This window comes from Larus michahellis, chromosome 2 (genome assembly GCF_964199755.1).
Source record: "Larus michahellis chromosome 2, bLarMic1.1, whole genome shotgun sequence".
Taxonomy (NCBI): domain Eukaryota; kingdom Metazoa; phylum Chordata; class Aves; order Charadriiformes; family Laridae; genus Larus; species Larus michahellis.
In genome coordinates, this window is record NC_133897.1 from 105,966,310 (window position 1) to 105,992,589 (window position 26,280).

Consider the following 26,280-nt stretch of genomic DNA (forward strand, 5'->3'; position numbering starts at 1 on the left):
TGTCACTGTTTGCTGAAGACAGTATTTAAGAGTAAGTGAACAGCCTGTCACTTTTAAGAAAGATGAGCAAGTCAAACTCAGCTAATTATGAATCTCGATGTCTAACTTGAAATTTACTTTTTTGGGGGTTTGACAAAGACACAACCTTAATTCCCGGAAAATAATATCATTTAAAAAATAATAATAAAAAGAGATGAAAAGACAGCAGGATCTTATAGCCCCGGAACGAAGCACCTCTTCTAAGCAGCTCTATCAGAAAATACATTTTTAAACAGTTGCTTCAGGAAGGAACTATTGTTTTACCTCACCCCAACTTTCTCACAGTTGATAATTTTAAGATATTAAACGTGATAGGAAACCCAGTTATCTCTAGAGTCAGCATGGCTTATACCCTAAACATTTACACAATTATATTAAGCATGCATGAGGCACACTTCAGAAATTAGATTCTTTTATCTTTATCTATCTAGCGAGGTAGAGAAAGGAAAAGAGAAAATGCACAGACATAACAGATAGCATTCGTTTGCTCCTGCTGAATGCCAGTTCTGTTTATTGCTTAATATTAAAAATCATGATGCTTCATTTTAATGCTAACATTTTATTTGAAAGACAAAAAAAAAAAATAATCCCCAAACCTTGCCAGTTTATATTTTACAATTTTTTAAAAGAAACAAAAGCCGTTGTATCATGAAACAAATCTTTTCAACATCAACTTGCATTGAACAATTGCAGTATATCCACAAGTAAATAATTGACATTCTGGACTAAGCAAGAAATACAAGGTCACCTTTTTTTTTTTTTCTACTTGTTAATGTCAATGTCAGAATTTTCTTTAAAAAAAACCCCATAACATTTCAGAAGTCGCTCACAAAATGAACTGCAAAATGGTATTTTTATGAAGCACTATTTATAAGAAAAGCAAAACACTGACAGTGACAATTTTTTTTTTTTTTTTTTTTCAAAAAATGCACATTTCTTAGGACTCTCATCTAAAATTAAGTGGAAGTTACAGGCATCAAGTTCTTCCTGAATGTGTATAATCAAGAATTTTATGAAGTGTAGCTTTTTTGAGCTCTTCTTCAGGGAAAGTCCGATGTGATACCACGAAAGAGTAAGCTACTATGAAAAATGTGATTTTAGATGCAAAAACCACTTATTTTGAGGACGTATTTTCAGCCAGGGATATTTTAAAGTAAGGTTCTAGAAAGCAAAACGTCACCTGTTCTTCTTTAAAGTAAAGGGCACCAATTCCAGTACGTAAGCTTACCTGTTCACCTTCTTATTGTGGGGTTTGTATTTTTTGCTTATTTATCTCTTCACAAAATGTACATGTAAGTGGAACTATTTTAGACCTGTGATTATGTTAGACAAAAATGACAGACGGCAGGGAATTACCCTGAGATAAAACAACATTTAAAAAAAAAACCAACAAAGAACGCAGTGAACAGAACAATACCTACCTTTTTTTTTTTGGGGGGGGGGGTGGGAGCTTTTTATCCTCTTTTGTACCCTAAAATGCTTGTTTTATAATAATCCCATACAACAATTCTTTAAGCTTTCGTAACAAGACTGTACTATCCTTTTCAGTAAACTCCTCCTAGCAGCTGACCTTCACCTCCTGCAGGGTGTGCATGTGCTACCTGGCCAGGAGGACGTTGTATTGAGAAGATTTTAACAGAAAACGTTCCAGGAAAGCAGCGCCTCCATGGATCTGGTAATTTCCAGCTTTGCCCTGCGTCAAGCCTAGGAGATGAAGCTCTTCATGCTTCTTGTACTTCATTGTCATCTCTCTGGCCCTGAATTACTTGTGAGCCACCCTCTGTATAAATGACCATGCTTGTTAACTGTTCTCCTGTTCTATCAGGGGATACACCTTCTGCTTTTATAGCAGCACCAGCCTGCAGAATCTCTGGAGACCCAGCCGTCTCTATCACAGCGTGCGAGTACACGCCGGGCTCATCCTGCATGTCTGGTGGCAATTCTGTGACGATGTAGTGGGTTGCACCTTCAGAGAAGTCGCCATCAGAACCCTGAACCATGGCTTGAGCTATTTCTTCTGTGACAATAATCTGTGATACTTCCCCATCCGACTCAACTAAATCCATGTGCTCGCTTTGGACACTGAGCGCGTGGCTACCAGCTTCCTGCATAATTATCTGAGAGCCTTCTCTAGCTACCATATGCACGGTCCCTTCCTCGTTTACGATGACCTGAGTGACACCTTCTTCCATCAGCTGGTCGGCTGCAGCCGTATCACATACAGCAAACTGTAATACTCCTTGGACCATTTTCTTGAAGGCAGCCTGAGCTCTCTCCTGAGATGCAATTATAGCCGATGGGTGCACGACCCGCGTCACTACTTCCATAGGTTCGGTATCTTCCTGAGTCTCTTGAACTTCATGGAACATTTGTATTTCTTGTCCCTCCGCGTTATTGGGAATGCTGGGCGCCTCTGGGTTTGGCATTTGCAAGAAATCTTTGTGAGTAGACCTGCATCTGTCAAGGAGTCCAGATTTGTTTTCCACTTCACCCAGCTCTGTTACAGCACACAGCAGGGCATCTAATGCCGAGGACGAGTCTGGAGGATGGACTGTAGCTTCAGAAGCATCTAAAACTTCTTGTCGCATTATCTGCTGCAGTACAGCACTACTGGAGTCAGGAACTGCGTCTATTCGAATGGCCTCCTCCATTTCAGTTCCTGTTCCTTCAACCACTACCACCTGTGTTGCACCATCTGCCAGCTGCTCAGTAAGTATCTGCCCTGGAACCATACTACTCACGTGTGAGCCGTTTTGATTTGTAGCTATGACTTGCCCATCTTCTGTAATATGGACCACCCTGGCCATCTGACCAGCCATCGCCAGAGTCTGAAGGGTAGCCGCTGCTGTCTCTTCCACAGAGGCGTCAATTGCAAAGTCGCCATCGTATCCTTGAATAATAATAACTTGCTGAACTTCTTCAGGTGACTGTGTCTGTCTTCTACTGCCCCGAAAGACCTTCTCTTTAACTGGAGAATCCTCTCCCAGTGCTGCTGCGGTAAAAGGACTCGTAGTTTCCACAAAGGTTGCTCCTTGCCCCTTCAGTCGGCACTCATAGGACTTGGACACAATGCCTACAAGATAAAATATGCTGTTGATGTGGTATCATGGCAAATATCAGTTCATTACTTTAACAAATTGGAGCTTAAATGGAAAAAAAATTCCTTGACAATTTTTAGATTTCACTGGCAGAAAACACAGATAAAATGAGCAAGTGAACAAAAACAATTTGCATGTTTTCCAAATAACATATTTACAGGTTGAAATAATTGCTGAGTTTAACAATTCTGCAGCCTATTAACAATTTAAATGTGTTTTTTAAAATATGCTGTATAAAAAAGCCTAGATAAATACAGTATACAGTTAAAAGCCATTAAGACATCTTTTACAGAAGATCCTATTGGTGATATTTCAGTACTTCAGTGATGAATTTTAGGATCGTATATTACATTAAACATATCTGGGTGTGAAAAACTGTGGCTGATCTTCTTAATACCCTGCTTTTGCCGGCGAGGTAATTGCCATGCTGTCATTTTGATGCCATTGTCTTCCCCTTCATTTCCCACCTAGCGTCTCCTCCAGCACACCTGACTGACTCAGTCACTAGCCTAGTTACCTGGTGAAAACATTCGGTAGCTTTCTTACCCTAAGCAGGATATTCTATAAAATATCATCCGGATAAACCTCCATTACACTTCTTAATTATTTCTACATGAAATCAATTAACAAATTAAAACACCTGTAACCTCCACATGCCCACTGCTTGCTCTGCCACTCGGTCTGGTTTTGGCTCATTGAGGGTTTCCTTCTCGGTTCCCATCACTAACGATAAAGCTTCAGCAAAGCGCATGATGCCCACAGCTGCACAAAGCCAAGCCCACCATCCTCAGAGCACAGCCCCCGGGTTGCCTTCAGCATTTTTGGGAAGATACAACCGAGAGCACCCTGTGACCAGCTTTGTGGATGTACATGGCAGAACAGCTCTAGCACTGGCTGTCTCCCCGTGGCAGTGCCATCCTGAAGCACCCCTGAAGCTCCTGGGAAGTGAGCTTTGGGCCACAACCAGTGCACACAGAGAGAAGATTGGGTCCTTCACACTGAGAACAAGATGGAGGTCTAATGCTAGATGAGCCTTGGGAAGACTGATGAAGTCCTTGCTGCTGAGACTACCCACAGTCACGGTCTAGTTTAAATTACACAGAACCACAGAACGGTAGGGGTTGGAAAGGACCTCTGGAGATCATCTAGTCCAACCCCCCTGCCAGAGCAGGGTCACCTAGAGCAGGCTGCACAGGAACACGTCCAGGTGGGTTTGGAATGTCTCCAGAGTTGGAGACTCCACCACCTCCCTGGGCAGCCCGTTCCAGTGCTCTGCTGCCCTCAGAGGAAAGAAGTTCCTCCTCATGTTTAGGTGGAATTTCCTGTGTTCAAGTTTGTGCCCATTACCCCTTGTCCTGTCCCCGGGCACCACTGAAAAGAGCCTGACCCCATCCTCCCGACACCCACCCTTTAGGTATTTATAACTGTAAATTCACCTACACAAACTGAAATCACATCTTTGGAATAACAAGTGTAGCATCTTATCATTAACACACATAGATACACCATTGCTTGTTTGGGAGAAAACAAGCAAGAACAAAAATTGACTCTTACAGTCAAATTTGGGGCTGGCATTGTACTTTCCAAGCCACCAAGACACTTCTAGTGAACAATGCACTCCACACAACTGAAGAGGCCAAGAGAATTACACTAAAGCCGGTCTAAGGGGGCTCTTTCACCCAAAGCATAGAGCTGTCAGGCCCTGATCCCGCAGAGAACTAAAATGGGCTCTACAAATCAGAGACTTAATTTGCTTAAAGGTAAGTTCACACTTAGGAGCTGTGTTAGTCCGAGACTGAGTACTTGGCATCTTGCAGCCTCTAGCAACTTGATATGCTAAGGTGCATATCAAGCTAATATTACAAGATAACACCAATGCTTAGAAGACTGAGCTCTTGTTAGTATCCATCCATCCATCCATCCATCCATCCATCTATCTATCTATCCTTTTTTCTGTTACAAAGCTTTTGGTGGAGAACTGTACTGTGAAGCACAAGGAGTAATTTTGTTAAGCTGAAAGGCTGCAAATCACCTCCACGAGTCTAAACTGACGTTATACAACTTTCTCCATCTTAGTTTGCAAGGCGGGTTATCTTTGGAAAAGAAGATTAACAATTTAAACCATTAGAGTGCTTCCAACTGATGCTGCATGATAAATCTGGCACATGCAATTGAAGTACATTTTGTCAGGCGTAAGTGAGAAAGAAGCTTACTGTGGTACGACTGGTTCTTATCCCCACTTTTCCTGCGCTCTCTGTAGGCACTGACATTCACAAGACCCCCCAAAGAGCAGAAAAATAGGAAGGGGAAATCAACATAATAAAATGACAATTATCTTAGCTCCTCCACATTTTATAATAGAGTAGAAGTAATTAATTCTCTCAGGAATCTTGCTTTGTTGACATGATAAAAGAGGAGCCTGGCAGTGATGTGGCACAAAATCAAAATAACTCTACAAATCATGCATTTTCCACTGGATTTCAAAATCAAAATAACTCCGCGATCATAATTTTCACACGGGCACAGCAAAATCATGACATCTTTCCCCTAAGATCATGATAATTTATGTACGGGCCGCAGCACCACTGCATCGAGGAGAAGCTCTGGTCTGGGGAAGGGGAAAAAAAGGGGAATTCATCCTGGTTTCGTCTCCTCGAAGAAACGCTGCACCCGAGAAACCCGTGCAACTCCAGGCTTTGCTGTGCAATTGAACGGGAAGTCTCCTGGGTGAAGAGCTATCCGGTGAATCCCTCGCAGCACTGATAATTATGCCATTCTGACTGCTTACTTAATCTATTTGAATCCAGAGGTGAGTTAAGCCACTTCCTGGCCATTAAAGTAAACTACATGGGTAAATACTGCTGTCACTAAGGGGTGTGATGAAGCTTAACTACACCAACATCTTAACCTCAGCTCAGTGCAACCCCAGCTATTCCATCACAGTTCATAAATGCGATTGCAGGTCCATCTTTTGATTCAGCAATTTAATAACTTCGAGTGCTGTCAGTACTGCTTTGAAAAATGGCTCCTATAAAATGTAACAGCCTCAATCAGATTGTAAAAGATTCACCCGCTGAAGATTCTTCCATTTCAACTATAATGAATTAATGTTGAGCTGTGTAGAAGTTCAAGTGTCATTTAAACTAATGTGAATCTACTGTAACTTTAAATTTTAACTGGGCTATGACCAAGAATTTACTGGGAACATCGACTTCAATTTTAGTGATTTTTCATGGTAAATATGAATTGCAGATTTTACTGGTTTTCTTTTGTTTTAACAGTGAAAAGCCAAGTAGGGAGGATATTTAGAAAACAACATATTTTGCGGCTTAGCTGCTATTTCGACTTTGGAACAGTGCTTTTCTATAATGGAGCACTGCTATCCAACACAACATTTGTAGGAATTTTTATGCATTTAAGGAACATGTCACATTATTTGACTGTATGTAGCAACAAATCATGTTGTCCCGCTAAATCCAGCCTGCCTCTCGCCCCCTCTTAAAAACGGGTAAAGAGAAGGGGTAAGTGTTGGCTGACATGGCAAGCATAAGCTGCAATACAAGCCCACATTAATATTAGGAAAAGTGGACTTGTTGCTGATTGCATGTCATTGCAAATTAAAAAGATACACAAATAGGCATTAAAATGACAAAATATAATGATACGAGAGCTCATATTCAGACAATTTGTAAAGAGGTGTTTCATATCTAGGGGTGCAATGATCACAGAATTGGTTTCTTTCCAAGAAGTCTGTCATTTCAGCAGAGCCATTATTTATCAGTTGGAGTCCTGAGCGACTGTTAGTTTTTTATTTGAACATGTCAGGATTTTTTAGACATTAAATCCATATTCGCAGGTTATTTTAATTCTCAGAGACCACAAACTCCCGAAATAGGGCTAAAAGAAATGCTTTGATGTTTAATGTGCTTCTGGGAAACTACAAATAGGGCTTAGTACCTTTTCCCCTCTCTTTTACTCAATACCTGACTTTCTTTTGTGTGTCTGTTTTATTCTTTTGTTACTGTCATCATTTGTTCCCCACAGAATAAATACCTTATTCTTTTGTTAAGCTTACATTTAATTAAAATGTACAGGATTTGTGCAGTAAACTCGAATGAAACAAATAAAACAAGGGCCCCCTCTCTTGAAGGCATACGTTGTGAATGAAAAATGTCATTACAGACTAAAAAATTTTGCAGTAAACAGGGCCTACAGAGAGAAGTTTCCCCCGTAATGACATCCATAAAATACACAAATGGCACTTTTAGTACCATCCTGAATATGGCATTTTCTGTGCTCTACACACAATCTAAATGGTTTGATCATAGAGCATAATACTCCATTGGGTTTATAGAACAATCAATGTTCCATAAAATGATGTATTTATCCAATAGTAGGCTCAGCAGTTACTGGTGTATGACATTGTAGGACACTGGCTTTGTACTGTTCAGCAGCACACATGCTGGCTGTAAAACTTATCTAACACTACTTCAACAACTTCATCTCATCTGTGTCAAGTAATTTGTTGAAGCCTCAGCTTGGTTTAAAAAAACTTGTAATAAAAATTCATAGAATTTTCAGGAGAATGAAAGCTGATGACAATAGAAAGGTCACATTGTGGCGCCACTCGCGGGGTCGGGGGTCAGCCGCAGTTCTAAAACAGAAAGTAGATTTCATGCATCGTGTAGCAGATAAAGATGGCATTAAGGAGACTTGTCTCAGAAAGAAATGCGTAATGCGTTAGGAAAGTCTGGGCTAATATTATATGTAAAGCACCACTTTGCTCCCAGCCAGCAGCCTCGTTAGAATTCTAACCCTTCCCCAAAAGTTGTAGCAAGCGGTTGTGCATGGTGAGGCTAAGCCGAGGACATCCTTCACAAGGAGCACCTTTAGGACAAAGCAGTAACTCATAAATGAAATAATCTATTACGACGACGGAAATGATCTGCATTTACACAGCAAGCTTAAACCAGCTATTTTTCCTTTTCTGCAAAAGTTCTAGGAGGCCTGATTTATAGCACCCTATTCAGCAACACTTAATTTTTCATACTTTGGTGATTAGGTATGTTATTTATTGACACATACAAATATTTAGTATCTACTATAATGCAATGAATATTAAATAATGTGAATGCAAAGAAACATCTTTTCCTTCAATTAAATGCAACCCTCAAGGAATTTAAAAGATACAGAAAATTCAACTTATCTTGGGCATCGCTTGAATGAGAACTGATTTTTTTTATTTTAAAAATTACTGTCTACATGGCAGTACAATATTTCGAACGGCACAGTAAGTCCACCGTTCAAATTCATAAAGAAACAATTTAGGCCTTGATCAAGTTCCAAGTTTCTGCTCTTTTTTCTTTCTTTTTTTTTTTATTATTATTTTTGTAATGATCTCTACTTTAATTAATTAAGTGTGGTGTAATAACGGTGGCATAATGTCATAACTTTGGGATTTCCTTGATTTTCAGAGGCCATAATAATAAGCCACATTTTTCAGATCTCTCTTCCTTAACCATAGTAAAAACTATTTTTTCTCATTTGCAAGGTTTTTATGTGCAAGCAATGCCTGGGCCAGCATCTTCTAAACCAGCTAGTTAAGCTACTAAATAAGAGATTGTGAAAGCTCATTCACGTCTCCTCCTGAAGGAAAGAAAATAGGACGGATCAAACCAAGAAGTGAAATAAATCAGCAACCCAAAATGGCTCTGTCAGAACTATTATGTCCTCAAAGGCAGCAAATATTTGTAAAGCAGTACAAATAAGTATACCTATAGGGGACTTAACCAGCTCCCTAAGAGACTTTAAAAAAGACCATTGACTCAAAGTACATAAATCTCAAGAGATACCGATGCAGCGAGATTTTTTTCCTTTCAGTATATTATTATGTTAAAAACAAAATTAAATAACAAAAACAATTCCCAAATAATGTTCATAGTTCATTTTATACTTAAACATCCAGTAACGTCATGTCTCAGTGCTGAAACTTAAAACCTCCTTGGCTTCTAGCTTTGTCCTTAATCACTCAATCATGTTTAGAAACTTCAAGGTCTTCTACGAATTGCTTGAATAAAGGATGAAGTTTTAACCTTTCAGGTATCTTAAACAAAGCAGCGGATGTCCTTTTAGGTTCCCTTAAAATGTAAAAGGCAATATTTTTGTAAGTTTTTTTTCTTTTGAAAAAAAAGACTGAATTTTCCTGCTTGTTATTTCTACCTCCCACACCTTAGAGGACTATGACAACAGCAACAAAAAGAAACAAAAGAAAAAACAACCACCAAAATAAATAGCTGAGCCATTCAGCGAGGGTGTTTAGGCAGTTTGTTTGGTTTGGTTTAGTTTCCCTCCAGTGTCCAATTAACCTTTGGGAAAAGGCCTTCTCTGTGAAAAATTTCAGTTTCTCTTTCTCTGCTCTCAAGGTCAAAAATGAGCAGTATAGAGCCCAGTGTTACAGAAGCTACGCAAATAAAAAATATACATACCGAAACTCCCACTGATCACGGCAAACGTGCAGTGTTAACATGTAGATTTTGCAAATGCCTAACCTGCCCAGTAAGTGATTTTCTTGTAGACTACTTTTCCACTTTACCTGCTTGCCCCCATGCAGGCTTGTCTTCTCAATTCCTACGTGTGAGCGAAAACCTCACTGTGACATATACAACAATTACCTATATGGGCAAGGAGCATTAGCAATGTATTTGGAGCATTTTAGCTACCTCCTCCAGTGCAATTTAGCAGCTGGAGATGAGGATAGCCAGCCTGGGCATTTCTTGGCAGTCCAGCTACAAAGGCGACTCTGGCCCTCGGTTTGGGGACAACTGATATTGATGCTACACGGATGCACTTTTGCTGTTTTATCCCCTGCAGTGCAACTGGAAAGTGAATTTTTAGCACTTCTAAATCAGAATCCCAATTTCAAGAGGTACTGGTTGTGCTTGGTCAAACTGGAGAGTTCTGTTTCCTGGGCAGACAGAACATATAAGTTAATACGAAAAATAATACGAATGCTAATATGAGAAAATCAGGGGGAAAACCCCACAAGCTCTGCTCTCATAAGGAAAATGATCTGGATTTCTGAAATAAGTCTAGTCCCAGACAATAACTGTTTTGTCAAAAAAAAAACCCAACCAAACAAAAAACCCTTTTTGTCATTATTATCTCAGCATGATTTTTTGTTCTTCAAGAATATATACGTTTAGATCCTGGTCTTATAAACATTTATTTATCAAGAGTACTGCTTACTGCCATAGTTAGCCTCAATAGTCTCAAAGGGACTAAACATGGTAGCTTGCATTATGCATCGTGTTTGCATAATCAGGCCCTTGGGATTAACAATTCTGAAAGTGGCTAGCCTTCCCTAATGTTTGATGTACGTATATGCACTAAAGAGAACAGACACTTGTAAGGGATACCTAAAATAAAACATCATGTTGTTAAATGATCAAGCAGAAATTATATTCTTCTGCATACCTATCAAATACGAGTAGTGTGACTTCCTGGATTTATTAATTCTGATTTATGCACCCATTCAGTAAAAAGGAGCACCTGTTCTTTGCTCGAGGGCACGTCTCAACCCATTTGAAAAGCACAGCAGTTTTTAGGGGGAATGCTTGGGAATAACTAGAAATCGTAAGTTTCCCTAGTTCTCTTTGTTAGTTAAGATTGCAGAAACTACCATTTCCAATGTGATAGTCATATCTGTATTTCATTTATAAATTCAACTGTGTTACAGTGTATATTCATATCTTTCCAGAGTAAATTACGGGAAATAACCATTTGTCTTCATTGTAGACACTTTTGTATGTATAGTAGAAAACAAACCTCTATTCAATAACTGCACAGAGGCACCATTAAAATCAAATTTACAGTAAACAGAACCTGCAGCTGGGGTAAAACACTAACTGTTAGTATTTTAATTATCAGCGAAGCTTTCGGAGGTCTAACATCTGCTCATAGCCAAATGACAGCAGCTGCTTGTCTACGCTTAAAACAATGTGAATTTCTTCTATAAATATTAAAATGAATTGTATGTTGTGTGTTCACTGTGGCCATATTCTTACTATGCTGTTTAAGTGTATAGGGTATCCTGAACTTCTTTCTTGTGGCAAATTCGTAAAGGGCTGACCTCTTCAAAACAACGAGAGGCGAAGACAGCAAAAATTCTTGAGTCTGTAAATTGAAAATGTTTAGAGAGAGTACTAGAGGTCACCCTCTGCCAAAACGTTGCTAGTAAATGCTAACAAAACATCAGCGGTAAGTTCTGATCATTGCGCACTATCTAGTAACTTCAAGGACAGGACTTCTCAGCGTGCAACGTGTCAGGAGTCTACGGGACGGGTTGTATCAAAAGCTAACGCTCATCTAATAAGTAAAGCAATTAATGTGCTATCTTACCAGAAAAAAAAAAAATCTGTTTCAATAGCCAAAGCATTGGAGGAGATGAGCGTACTCTCTTTTGCAGACTTCATCAAAATCATACTGGAATGAGGCCTGATGCATATGATTAGAAGTAATAAACTGTCAGGAAGAAGGAGCTATGCTGGGCCAACATGAGATCAGTTAATTTTGCTAAAAAGGCCGAGTTTCATAACTTAATTTTGCAGCTTTTTGTCTGGACACTGACATACAGTTGATATTTTCCTGATGTAATGCCAGTGACTAATAATATTTATATATTTTTGCAATAGATCTACAGCTGGAAACGAGCACTATGATTGTTTACTCTGAAAGCTGTAGGTCATGTCAACCTGTGTTATGAAAAAACAACCGATTAGACACTTCAGTCTTACACGTGTAACCACAACATCGGATCAACCGCCAGTACAGCTGTCCTCAAACTGCTACGTGGCATGAGACAAAGGTGAATTAATTATGAATGTGGTTCCTGAGCTTCTGACAATCAGATTTCCCACCTCAAAAGTCAGTCTCAGTGCAAGGGATCCGAGGACTTCTGAGAAGGAGGGAACAGGGCTGGTTATAGGTGGTCCAGGTGCAAGGCAGAGGCTTTCCCCTCTGCCGGCCCCTCACTCCTCCCGAGGCATCAAGGCTTATCATGCCTAAAATCACGATCATTGGAAATGATGCTGATTTTTCAGCTGAGTGTCACAGCCTTAGCAGTAACACTAGGATTCCTCAGGAAGCATGAAACAGGGTACATGCTGGTCCTGGGAGGTGGGATGCGGAGTAGAGGCTGGAGAGATGGGTAACTCTTTTATACCACTTTCAAGGGTCGAGTTTCCGACAAAGTCTTCTTTTCATGATTCACCTCTGGTGAAGGATGGAAGCAGAATGTTTCCAGCATATCTTCAAAAGAAGAGCTGTTCATATAATTGACCCTTCTGCTGACAGAAATATATTTTCAGTGCGACTGATACAGTAGTACTTAAATGAGCTGTCTTCCACTTTCAGTGTTGGAAGGCACTAGGCTGTACGTAGATAAAACAAGACAGAAGACAGCAAGGGTGGTGCTTTCTGAGCCATCGCTGAGCACTACCGACGCAGGAATTGCTAAGACGGCACGTGTGCCAGAGCTGCAGGGGAAGTGCAGCATGAACGGTGGCACCGCAGCTCCGCTCAGAAGGCTCCTTCCTCAAATTCCTTCCACTCAGCTGCAAAGGTGTGCTTTCAAGATCTGAATAATTTTCACACTACTCTGTCGACAGGACTACCTAAATTGTTGGTTAGCTAGAGGTAGAAATCAAGAGCTTTTAGAGGGCATACGGAGTTAATACTAAATTGGGAGGAAGTGTCAACATCACTACAAAGAAAAACAGGATGTAACACAAGTAAATAAAAAAATAACAATGCAAGATTCAACTTGTGCTACCGCGCACTAGCACTGGTGGAGAAAGTAAATATGCAAAAATGACATTCAATGAGAGAGAAGTCCCTTGAGAGCTGTAATCCTGAACAAATTTAAAGAATGACAGTGTTCATCAAATTACGTGTGAGTTCATGAAAATGTAAAACAGGAAAAGAAAACAGGCCAAAGCAATTTTTAATTGCACATTCAAAGGCGCGTCTGCTGCAAATTGTTCTGGTACCGATACCACAGAACTACGTCTTGACCTCACTAGGGGAGAGATCTTGATTAAGGAATATTCAGAATAGCAAAAGAAGAAAGCTTAGAAGGCTGACTTGCATGGAAATATTGAGGGTTTAAATGCACATATTCTGGTGACACGTTCTACAAATGTTGAAGGGGGAGGAAAATTTTTGTCCCTTTTGGATCTGCATAACGAAACACTAGAACATTCATGCCATACCATGGGAAGACATTCGGACATAGTGAGCAATGGAAAGCCAATTCAGCTACCTTGTCCACTTCCAGGTGCCAGGGTGACGAAGCTCCCGAATGGAATAAATTGACGGCACAGTAGTTAGAATATGATTTAACTCGATTCATCACCATTTGTACTGCAAATCCATACCATTTCCAAACAGTTCAGTGAAACATAGCATGCAATTCTGCAGTAACTACTTAGTTAACTTTTGTAAACAACTCCATTCTGAACTAAAGTTCACCCAAGACCGTGGCGCCTTAAGTCTTAAAAAGCCAAAGAATTTGCAATGACTGTCAATCAGATGAAGCATGAATCCCATTCAAATATGGCCTAGTAAACAAACCCCGCCACTCTGTCAGGTCATTTCATTAGCTCTTCTTATTTTTTTCCTTCCCTGACCCAATTTAGACTAGAAAGAGAGGGAATATTTTAAAACTTATTAGTGATCACATTTTTCTAATATATTTTAAATGCCACTTAGCTCTTACTTCTGATAGCACTTGTTCAAAGATTTATTATATATATCTGCCTACAACTGAAGCCAAATAATGCTTAAAAGCATGTTAATTTAATGATGCTGAGTGGTTTAAAAACACCATGGTTCCCAGTATACTTGTCTGTAGCATGATGCACAGCGCAGTGAATGCACTTCTTATTCTGCTGTTACATAGGACCTGATACAGCATCATTAGCGGTAACGTAAGTGGACCCCAAGCGCTTTTACTATTGCTGGAACTTAGTTCACATTTTTCAGTACAGTAGACAAAATTTCAGAGGAAGTTATGATCATTTCTGTGAAAGCAGTAAGGCTTGCGATATGCCACAAGACAGAGACCGGATAACATCCCCGCCAAAAAAAAACCCCAGAAGCCTGCAGCTAGATACATGGGAAACCTTATTTTCAAAATCACTGAGAAACTAACAGCTCCTGATGACACTTATGTTAAAGGGTTCTTATTTCAGCTACCCTTTTCTTTAATACTTCTTACTCTTTTTCCAGCTACTGTAGTTTAGGGAACCAACAGCTTCCTAACTTCTGGCACGTAACAGGCAAAACACGCAGGAGGACACATTGTGGTCCGTCATTTCAAAGATGTGCAGATTAAAGACCTTCTGAGCAGCCCATGGCATCACAGGTGGAAATAGCTGCTACAAGTCCCAGGTAGGGCTCACTTGGAGATTTCATAGTTATATCTTTTGGTATATGTTCCAGTGCTCCAAAACCTGTTGAGGTTCACCATTTCTTTCAGCGTGTCTCCAAGTACCTACCCTTAAAACATTATTCAGTGCTTGTACTGAAATGAAAAGACTCTAAAGCTATTTGAATGAGATTATTTTTTTTATAAAAAGAAAATACATATATTAAAATGTACACAGATGGAACAAAACCTGTATCAGTATCTAAAAGAATAAGCTAAAAGTCCAAAACTAATGTATTTCTTCTTCCACATATTTTTTAGGAGCTTTTTTCACAACCGAGTGAATTTTATGCAAGATTTTTAGTGTGCCTAAAGCTAATTACCTCAATGTAGAATTAGGATGCAAAGTAAAAATGGCCTGCTTTCCACTAGTGTGAGGCACAAGCACATGCAAATGCGAACCAAACAGAATGCATTTAAAATCTAATGGCATTTTCTGACCCTGTGCCTCTAAAACTGCAGCTCCTGAATTGTTCACAATTAGTAATACACTTATCACTAAATAATACCATAAAATGAAAAAAGCATTATTCTAACTTTTCAGGCAGACAAGTGAAAAACAACCAAAAGCGTGTTGCCAGGGTCACACAAGAATTCCCAGGTGTATTGAGTCCCAGCTTTATGTCTTAATCACAGCATTATCATTTCTTAGAAGGGCCTATTGTCAACTCCAAGAGTGGAGGTACTCCATTTACCCACACCGAAGCACCAGTCACATCATTGCAATTTTCCTGATAATGCCCTGTCAATGAATCAACCCCATGTTCATGAGCAGAGAGGAGTTCAGTGTCCACGTATCCTATAATGAGGAATGCCGGGCTGCAATCTCTGCTGAGATTGTCATAGGTGTCCACTGATACCATCTGCAATTACAGAATTTTATGAGATGGAAACTGGTTCATTATGAAAAAGACTCAAGTCTACCAGCTCATTTCACAGATGTCAGATGGTAGACTTCCCGATCGTCACGATTCTTGCAAGTGCATAAGAAGGGGCCTGTAGTTAGGCTTTTGGGAATTAAGCATATAGCTAATGCTAAGCATAGGCTTAAGCGCTTTTCTAAGTCGGACCCTCAGGTAGCCTCAGCCTATGACATATTAAAAACAGGGACTTAGACTCTTTAATTTCTGCTTTACAAGGGCCAAACCAGCACTGCGTGTTCCCAGAGAAAGGCAGTAACAAAGTTAGCTAAAAAGCACTTTTGCCCCCAGACAAATACATCGCTCTCAGACTGATTTCAGCGTGATTCTAAGTAAGTAAAATGACTGTATGAACACGTTCAAAAGTATCAGCTGAATTCCATTTTGAATTATCACCGATTCAAATAAATGAATAAAAACATCCCTTTTAAAAGGCTAAAGTACATTATGTATAACTATACATTTTTGTAGTTTTTAAGTAAGTTTTATCAAAAAACTTCACTGTTACATTTAAGAAGAATGTGTAGCGAGGAAAACGTTGCTGATAAACGTTGCTGATAAACGCAATAAGGCCTCTCACACATACCTGGTTTTGTACTCTCAGACAATGATATACACCTTCAAATCTGCTAACTATCAGCTTAAAGAAACATCTTAATTTCAGACAATTCAGTCTATTTAAGAACACAGAAATTAAAAACATCCTCTAGGCACTGAAAAAAGTAGAGATTTCTTCTGGAGCCATCAAGAAATGAAGTAATGTTTCCTATAATATAGCCCCTTCCACCCCTTCCAAAATGACACTGTTTCTGTTGGAGGTGAACCTTCCTGCATTTATTTGTTTCCTTTTTAGCAAGAGACCACAGAAAAATTGAAGCTAACAGAGGGTTTAGCAAGAGGAGCTAAAATACAAAATGCAGGCCATAGCGCTGCTCCAAGCTCTGGGTGAACTTTGAGACTCTGCAGACCAAATGGTAGGTGCTGATGACAACCTCTGTCATCCAAAATATTAGGAAACCTGCTTATCGGAGAGACGTCCTTTCGCCTCATGCAACTACCTCAAGTGGCAGTGACAGACGCGCTCAAACCATGGTCTCTGGCCTTTCGTATGTTCCTTTCACAGGCCTGTTTCCATAACAAAGATATACTCCCTCTTGGTCAATTTATCACAACCTCGCCGAACGCTTCCCCTCCCACTTGGTGTCCCCTTTGCCTCATCATGAAAAAACAGAACAAAAGCCCACCAACCATACAAAAATTATACTGTAGATTTGTAGATTAATGGGCTGATTTTGGCATCTCAATTCGAATGGATTTACAACCACTGTGTTTAGCCCTGTGTGATTTCAAATAGAATTACTCCTGATGAATTTGAATGCAAATTCACAAAGCATTAAAACAAACCATGTTTAAACTTGTTGGTTCATCAGATGCAAATATCGTGCATTAAGCAGGGAATACCCATTCATGAAAATAATGAAAACTGACACCAATATAATAAAATCATTACAGGTTTATGGATTCTGGGACTTAAACAAGCCATACCCTTGCTTCTCCTAACTGATTAAATGCTTCTTTGCAGTTTATGTTTGATCTGCAATTCAAAAACAAATTAGTTTAGTCTTTGAGCCCAGAACCTTGGAAAATTGCTAGGAGGTTCTACCTCGGATTTGTCTGGGGAGAAGAAGGCCGGGTAAGGCGAGGAAACCGTGGGGGCAGGGAAGCTAGCAGTGCCATTGGGAACAGACAGCACAGGAGAGGAAGCAGTCAGAGAAATCGAGGCTCACGGACTCCACCGCCAAGCGTTCATAAAACCATCGTGTGAATAGCATTGTTCAGAACAAAAGGCAATGATGATAAAATTGGGCACTTTTGTTTTATAAAGCTGGCACAGATGGGTCTGCCACACCACGTGCTTCGTTTTTGTGAGACCTCCACCACCGTCACTTTGCATCATGTTTGTAGACAAGGGGTTTAAGGGCAGGAGGGCAATGGATTGCCAATTATTTCTGGGATTGTCCCACAGCAAGCCAGCAAAAATGAATGCAGCCATGTTCTAGCTGATACAGAGTTGCATCTAAACAGTACATATAGTGTGGGTCTTCCGTTAATCCCCCCGTCTAATTATCATGAACAAATTTTCATTTTCAGTTAGATGAGAACAGTCTAGCTCAAAAGTTTTGAGTAAAATCTTTGCATCTGGATACTAAATTCTTCTCATAATGATGAGATTTAAAACAGCAAAGCATTCCTCACTGAGGCATGTAATGCTGATAACGCACTATTTTGCTGCACAATCTATGCAGTATAAAAAGTTCTTTGCTGCATCATGATCTGCTCCAATATGTGTATAAATAGCACTTCTAATAAAAGGAATAATTGGAAATGTAATACCAAGTTTTACTTAACATCTCCAGAAGAGGCTGGGAGACAAAGTTGCTAACACAATACAAAAAAAAAGTAACAGCAATTGCAATAACTCAAACTCAAAATCATTATTTTTCTTTCTCTTTTTTTTTTTTTCTCTTTTAATCCATTCACACCAACATTAAGTATTTTAAACTAGAACGTTCAGACATTGGGATGTTCTGAGGACGATTTGGTTTGTAGAGTTCAGGTACCACCTAAATGTGCAGCAAACACCAAAAAGCCCAACTTTGAAAATAACCCTCTCCATAATTTTAATCAGTCGTCCCAGCAAAGCTCCTACTTCTGAGGACAGAAACGCATGAAGGAAAAGATCTACCTAGCCATGCAGTCCTTAAGATCTACATTTTCAAATATGAATGTGTGAAATTAGTTAATCAAATCTGTATTTAAAAGACTATTTTATGAGGCAACATGCAACACCCCACTGACAATGTAGGTGATGCTGAGCCACAGGGGCTTTGAGAAGCCCGGACGTTCCAGCATTGAAGCAATTCAGTACCCGCTGTCTCCATCAGCTTTTATAAATCCCCACCTGGCCAGCAGATCCAGGACTTCCATTCCTATGACAGCCCTGTGATTTGTATCCATGGCTTTGTTACCTCCAGTGCATGGCACATGGAACAGTACGGGTCAGAGGTTAAGAGTAAAATCGTGGCCACATTCAGGACATAGACAAAATTCCTATCAATTCACGATGTGCTTAATACAATTTTGGATTAAAAAAAAAACCAAAAAACATGGATTCTGCTCATTCTTCATCATTTAATGCTAGTGCTCTGAGATCCACCCTGGCTTCCAACTGGCATTAGGATGCTGGTTAAAAGCTACCTGGTCCTGAATTGCCTGGGATAGTCACTATGTTTAACTCTGTTGCTCTTCCCACACCCCTTTTCATGAGCGCAGTCAACACAAATTTTTGGGATGGCCTTGCTTTGTTACAAAGAGAGAGAAACGACTGTCATATTTTCTTATCAGTTCTGAAACTGGGCCTGAAACTAGACTAACATAGCTTCTGATTATTAGCTGTGGTTATTTTCTGTGAACCATGAGGCAGATGAGGACTTGTTTTTTCCTCACAACCCGTTGGCTAAGTTCTTGAGTGCTGCTGAGAAGCTGCTGGAGCATTAATTAAAATTTGTACTGGTTGAGGTGATATATCACAAAACCTTGGCACTAAGAGTTGCTGAATACCAGATCAAACTCAACTTCTCAGTGCTACATCCATCTTCCAGGTGTTTTTTTTTTTTCCATTGTATGAATGTAGGAGAAACACAATACTCAAGCATAAAGGAACACCTTAATCTGCATTAGAATGAGATGTACAGGGTATGTAGTAAGTGCCAATCTGAGCACTCAGATGTGGAATTAGGACTTCGTATATAGGCACTTATTTTAGAAAGTGGATCTCAGAGGATATATAGGGTTGCCCACTTAGCTTGGAAAACCCTGCTCCAGTTTTAAAAGCTACTTGTCACTGCAGAGCAATTTTGAAGCAAAGTGGTATGTTTGGTGGCCTCATTTGCATGACAATACCCAGAATGCTCTCCTAACTCACAGCCATTTCATGGAAGGGCTGATGCATTCAAGCTTTGCGAATAAACTCAAATCGTGTGGGTGTACCAGTGCATATAATTTTAATACTTCCCCCCCCCCAATCCATGTGCAAAAGGTAGAACTACTGAAGTAGGGTAATCGTTATAGGTAACTGAACTAACCTGTTCGTCATCCACATTTACTAGAAATGAAAATTACAAATGGTAGTTTGTCAAGTCTCTAACACATTAATTGATTAGCTGATCATCTCGTACCCACGCGTATATGCTTTACGTGTTGACATCAGTCATCAAGGTTTCTGTGAAGAGCTGTCCCAATACATTAACAATCAATTAGGAAAATGAAACAATTTACAACACAAAGCACAGATACAGAATAACAGTTCTTGAGATGGACTTCCCTCATCTCCTGCACTTTTCTCCTCTTCTCTCACAGCTTGCTACACAGAATAAATGCACTACATCAACTTACACTGCAGTACAGAATATCACAGTCTGCTCTATTGTGTGGATTTCACTGCTGAGAAGCTGTAACACTAATTGTCAGTTTCCCACGATCAAAGTAATTTGGTTAAATAATTGGTTTACATTTACTATATTTTATTTGCCTCACAAAAATAAATGTTATAACAAAAGATCATCTGAAGAGGAGGGGATGCTACGGTGATAACACAATATGGTGCCAACATATGGAGAAATATGTGTGTTTTGTGCTCATAAACAATGACATGAAGCTTCAGCTGTTTAGAGAACAAAGCTTTACACCTGAGTTAACTTAATATTACGATATGTGCGTTCCAGTGCGTGTGCCCGTGTGTGTACAAGGGGTGAAATTCTTCCTCTGCTATCAGATTTTGGCACTGAAATTAAAGAATACTGTTTTAAATGCTGATTAACCGGTGATCATTTATAACTTACTCTCCATAGGTGATAAATGATGGCATTTCTTCTTTTCTATTTACTCTATCAGTCACATGAAGTCTGCACTCGTGTGCGAAACAATGGCTTTTCTATATCTAAAATCAGGTTGATGACATCATGATAACCCTTCAAGCCATTCTTGGCTTTTCAGATGTTTTTCTCTCTTTTATTTTATATAATATATGGATTTGACCACAATTTTTACAGCTCCTCCCCAGATGCAGAAAGAGAACACAGTAACTAAGTGCCTGCAGCAGTCGACAGAAGCCGTTTCCTTTAACCTCCCTCTAGACTACCAGGCGTGAAGAACGGCTGAAACATTTTCCTTCAGCCACCAGAGTGGCTCTTTTTTCCAAATGTCGCTCAACAGCTTCATTCAGAACAGGCTGCCAACGGAGCTCCTTCAAAATTCTGCCAGAATGGCTCAAACTCAAAAGTAATTAAAAGCCTCTGAAAAACTCATAAGTCAAGGGGGTGGCGTAACACCCATTAATTACAGTGCTCAGTGATGTCACACCTGTGACTTATTAGAGGCTATCCTGAAGTGGGTCCAGAGCTGCTGCCCATAATTTATAATAGTATTTTGAAGACGACTTATTGAAAAGCGGTATCTAATTGGGATGGTACATATTTAACAATAGCTGGTTGCATCATACAAAGAATAATATGGTGGCTTGCTTTGTAAAACTCTCGTGGATGAACACAGGCTTAAATACCAAACACACCACCACAAAATGGTGCGCCTGCAGTGGGACCATGACCCTTGCGATAACTCTGATCTAGGCCGACTGTAGCTCTGTTAACCTCAATCAACTCTAAGAAGGACGGGAAGAAGAACTTCAAAGGACAAATGTGACTGCTATTTTTTCCAGTGGGTCCCGATGTTGACTGATATTTAATGTGTTAATACTGTTGTTGGAATTAGAAGGTTTATATACTTTTGCTCAATTACGCTTGGCTGTACTTTCAGGATTTAAACACTAGTAAGGCAAGTAAAATCCTGAACAGGTTACCTCAAGTAAACTGGGCTACGTTTATTTCTACCAGTCCTCAGATGCTCTTTTTGCTAGAATATAGGACACATCGCCTTTAGAACATTAACTTAAATTATATAGAACAATACTAAATTTTATGAATTTACAGTAAAACTTGTCTGTATTTGATATTCATTTACAGAAAAAATATCGCAATGTTTCTGCAACAGATTAAAACCTGCAATTTGCTTTTTTTTCTTTGTCTGTTTTTAGTTTAATGGAAACAAACCTTACTGTATGGAATTGGCTTAAGGTCACCTGTCTACAAGGGATTACTGTGTAGTTCCTTTTATATTTTTCCCCCTACTAGTTTGAGGGACAAAAGGGCAGCAGTACCCTAAGGGCTTTTTCAAATAACCTCTTTAGCAAATAAAGTCATACCCTATGTATAGAGGCCATTTTATCCCAGTCCCATGGGCTGCCTGTAGGGTAAAATACTGAATTTTTCTGGCATATGTCAGTGAATGTGAAAAAGAGGATGGCTACTTACAGAAAGTTAAAGGCTGAATGAAGGAATGCGAAATTCCTTAATGCACTAATTTAAAACATTGTATATCGAAGCTGAAGACATCAGCTCTAAGCATCTCAGAGAAATACTGGAATACATTGATATGAGCCATACAGAGGCTCAAATACCAACAACTGATTTACTGTGGCTTGAAAATGCAACAGATTCAGCTCATCTGAAATCTTAAACAAACAAACAAATATATTTTCTCTGGGGAAAATAAATAAAATTAAATCGGGCCTTTTCTTTATGGATGTAATCTTATGACTGTATCAACTTAACATTACCATAAACATCTCTGAAATCAACTGTCAGGAAGGAATTTGTTATGCTTATACAAATTACTATTAATGTTGGTTTTATTGCTGTACTTGCTGCACCCCACTTCTGTAATCGGTTAAAAGATAACGTGCAAACCCCCAAACTTTCAAGTATTCATAAGGTATAAAATAACGGTTTTGAAACAAATGATTTGACAGCTGCAAATGCAGGATAACACCTAGTTACATTATAGAAACAGTGTGGATAATTACTTTTTTCAAAAGGAAAGACTCCATGGACCACGGTTCTGTCTGAATTTCCCTGCAGCTTAGATAATGTGCAGTAATACAAATCCTGTTGTCACCTCAACCTAAGTCTTTTTATCATCTATACATCAGTAAGAATGATGAGAGACGTCCCATGATTCTAACAGCCTTCCTTTGAAGGATCCACATGTTAATTATTGCACTAATTATGGTTTTTGAATAACCAAATGAAGTAAGCAGTCTATGGGAGGTACAGGCATAAACCTAAGACTGAGAAAATACTAGTTACTGAAGTCATCAGTGTAAACTGACACATTGAACATGCTTAAAAGAAGTAGAAGAAGTAGATTTTAAAAGACAAGCATCTTCAATAATTAGGGTTCCATACAGGAAAAAGAAATGTTATTTCTTAATGGCAAGTGCATTTAAACTGTTATCTAAAGATCTGAAGGTAAGCCTGCTTAATTCACTGCTTCTTCTTTTGTTATTAGGAAAACATAATTGTTCCAAATAATTAGCACTAGAGTACATCACAAGCTGACAACAAAATTATAGAAATCTTCATATTCAGATCCGTCTAGCTGGCTATTAGGAACAGTTTCTGATCATAACCCATTAGTTGAAGTGCTGTGAGTTCTTGATTGCCACCAAATAACCTCAGATATCTGCCTAAGTTAACAGCCTCTATTTATTCAGAGTTTTCTTGACAGTAAAAATTGCTTACGATTTTTACAGCTGCCACACAAAAGAACAGTATCGGATGTGCGTACTTGGAAGATTAGGTGATAAAATAATTGAAATGTGGATTTTAGACACAATTTTAACTCCTAACTTTCTAAATGAAAAACAGCTAAGGGATTTCAGTTTGCTACAGTGGTACTATTGGCTTTCCTGTTTATTAAAAATTAAAATGAACACATTCCAAATCTTTCTAGTTGTGATGTCCATGCTAATTAAAATAAGATTTGTTTGGGGTGAGTTGGTTTTTTTTTTTGCATAACAGCCCTACTTTGTCCTTTTTTTCAATTGAACACTGACCAATCAACAACTAAAGATTTCTCTGTATCTTAAAGCTCAACCCATTTTTTTTTTATTTTCTTGTGAATAATGCCAGGACATAAATGGCTGTTAATTCGTTTCTTAAGCAGCTAACTAGCACGGATAGCACCACAGCAAAAACTACCGGAAACTGTGGGATATTTTTAAAAGACACTGACAAATGAATCTTCTGACTGAAATCACTGCTGTAACTCCAAAAGGAAAAAAAAAAACCAAAACCAACAGAAAACTGTATACACATGGTGAGAAGGGAAGCGTACTCTCTCAGTTATTACCCAGCGTGAGTGAGTGGATTATTGATAATGTAATACAGACAAAATGAAAACTTGTTTAAATTTCCAATCTAATACTGTAGTTATCTATAATGCTATTTGAAGCTGCTTTCAAAATGGTTTTTTGTGATAATAGCTTGGTTTATAAACCTACAAAGCTTTATGTCAAATCCCATGAGGGATAACTTTGATTACTAGAGTAATTAATGATGCTGGATAGTAATATGGATTTTCTGTTAAGATTTGAGTTTGAAGTTAATTAGTCTCCACATTATGATTTGCTGATTAATTACAGATATTTAGTTATGAAGAGAGATGTTAATTATTAATCTAAAAAATCATCTAGTGTAATTAACGAAAACTTTGACGTCAGTCACCGCTCTCCTTGTATGTAACTTCCAAGGTGCCAATTCTACAGAGGGAGGCACAGGCCTTCCCCGAAAGGTAAAAAAATCCTTCCGCTATCTTTTTTGTGTATACAATATAGTGAACAAATTTTACTCTTAATTTGTCAGGACAAGCCACCCACTTTGAAGCAGGACACTAACTTAATTCTCGTCGAAGTACTGATCCTTCATCGCTTATTCTTGCAATATGCCTCATCTTATCACAGAAAAAAATGTGCTATAAAAGAAATTCCACTATGAGTCTTAACTGGGTGTACTCTTGAAATCACGTCTTAACCTCAGAGCTGTGATGTTCTTCTGACTGATGGGCTTTGTCAGTTCCTGTGTTAAACTCTGGAATGAGCTTCAGCGTTGCTACAGACATCTGTATTTTCCAGCAGCAGCCGCCGCCGCCTTCCGCAGTGCCAAGAAAATATTAGAGCAAAACTACTAATTAATGTAATAACTCAGTTAGAATTTGAAATCACCTTTTGTTTAAAATGAAACCCCACCTTACCTTTTATTTCCCCCCCTTCCCTTCTCATCTGCAAGGAACAAATCTTACTGTAAAGGGGAGGGGAATGCGATTAAGAAAAAGGGTTAAACCAAAAAGCATCAGCAGCACACCAATGTCCTGGAATTTACCCTAGTAACACAGACTCTGAACAGGGATCTGTTTACATTATCTCTAGATCATCTTGACAATATTTATTCTCTATTTACCTAAATGAGGCAATATGATGATATTTATTGCTCAGAATGGCTAAATATAGACTTTTCCTGAGCACTCAGTACCATAGTGGGAGGTTTTGCTCTAATCTACATCTTTAAACTGACAAGCTGGAGCATTCCTAATGAATGCCTCTTTTCATCTGGATGTCTGTGTGTATTTGACAGTATAAATATTTAGCAATATCGGAGTCAGCTTGTGATTTTACCCAGATGGACTGATTGATGCCTTGGCTTGACGTTGCCAAAGACAATCCATGTAGTTATATAAGCAATTTCCCTCTTACTTCCTAAGAAGCAATTAGGTGGCCAAAGGCAGCAACCCAAAAATAGTGAGAATACTTCTGGTATCAGCTGACAACTCTGAGGGATAAATAAAATATGGTACTTAAATTATTACCACTTTACTTTCATGAATCATGGGATTAAAGCTTTCACTTCTAAAGTACATATAAATTGCAGGGTTTCTTATGTCTGTAATTTGCAAGAATCTAAGTTAAAATACCAGCTAATCAGTCAACTCACATTCACCTTGGGAAAAGTACCACCCTTCCTTGTCATTTTTGTAAATTGCATGCCTAAGCGCCAATGTTATTTTCAGGGGGGAAAAAAGCTTGTTGTCAATAACATATATTGCAGTCTAGTTAAAACAACATTTGTTAAGGTTTAATCGCAAATGTAATCTGCTTTTAAAGTTTAGACAGAACGCTCAGAGAAATTCAAGGGACAGATAATAAATCATTTTTTCCTATCTTGGGTGTGAACAAGGTAGGCTGGAGCCTTGCAGGTGTGCTGCCTTTTTCTCCTACATGTTGCAGGCTGTTTCTGGGTTTTTCCATAAGCCATTCAAAAATACAGGGACTCTAGCAGCTAAGAAAGAAGGAATTTTTTACTACCTGACTCTCAAGCTCCATAAGCGGCACTTTTCATATCGTTACAGATTCCCGATCATTTTCTTCAGGTTGTATCTTTGGCATACTCTTTGTAATTCATAATGTGTCTGCGTAACAAATTGCAGCATCGAGAAGTTTTAGCTAAATTTCATGCACACACATACAAAAAATATCTGAATACACAAAAATCCTGGATACTGGATGTCAGCTTTACATTAGCTATGCACTGTTTGTCCGTGTCGGTTTTACATGGTGTAAGATGCCTGCAATGATTATGTCATGTGCTCTTATGCATGTTAGTGCTTTGGGGGGAAAGAACAGTCGCACGTTATTTTTGGCAACAGTAAAATTCGCATGTCTCAGCTATGTTGTTGATTCCGCTCCCCTCCCCACACACCTTTAGTTTCTTTGTTTGCTATTAACTCA

At 39.0% G+C, this 26,280-nt stretch overlaps 1 protein-coding gene across 1 annotated transcript in view; it reads right to left on the minus strand.

Moving 5' to 3' along the window:
- Positions 1-484: 484 nt before the first annotated feature.
- ZNF407 (zinc finger protein 407) overlaps positions 485-26,280 on the minus strand; it is a 355,097-nt gene continuing 329,301 nt past the window's right edge. The window contains exon 9 of the mRNA XM_074576527.1: positions 485-3,112. Within this exon, the coding sequence (XP_074432628.1) occupies positions 1,761-3,112 (1,352 nt within the window). The 3' untranslated portion in view covers positions 485-1,760. The remainder of the gene's footprint in view (positions 3,113-26,280) is intronic.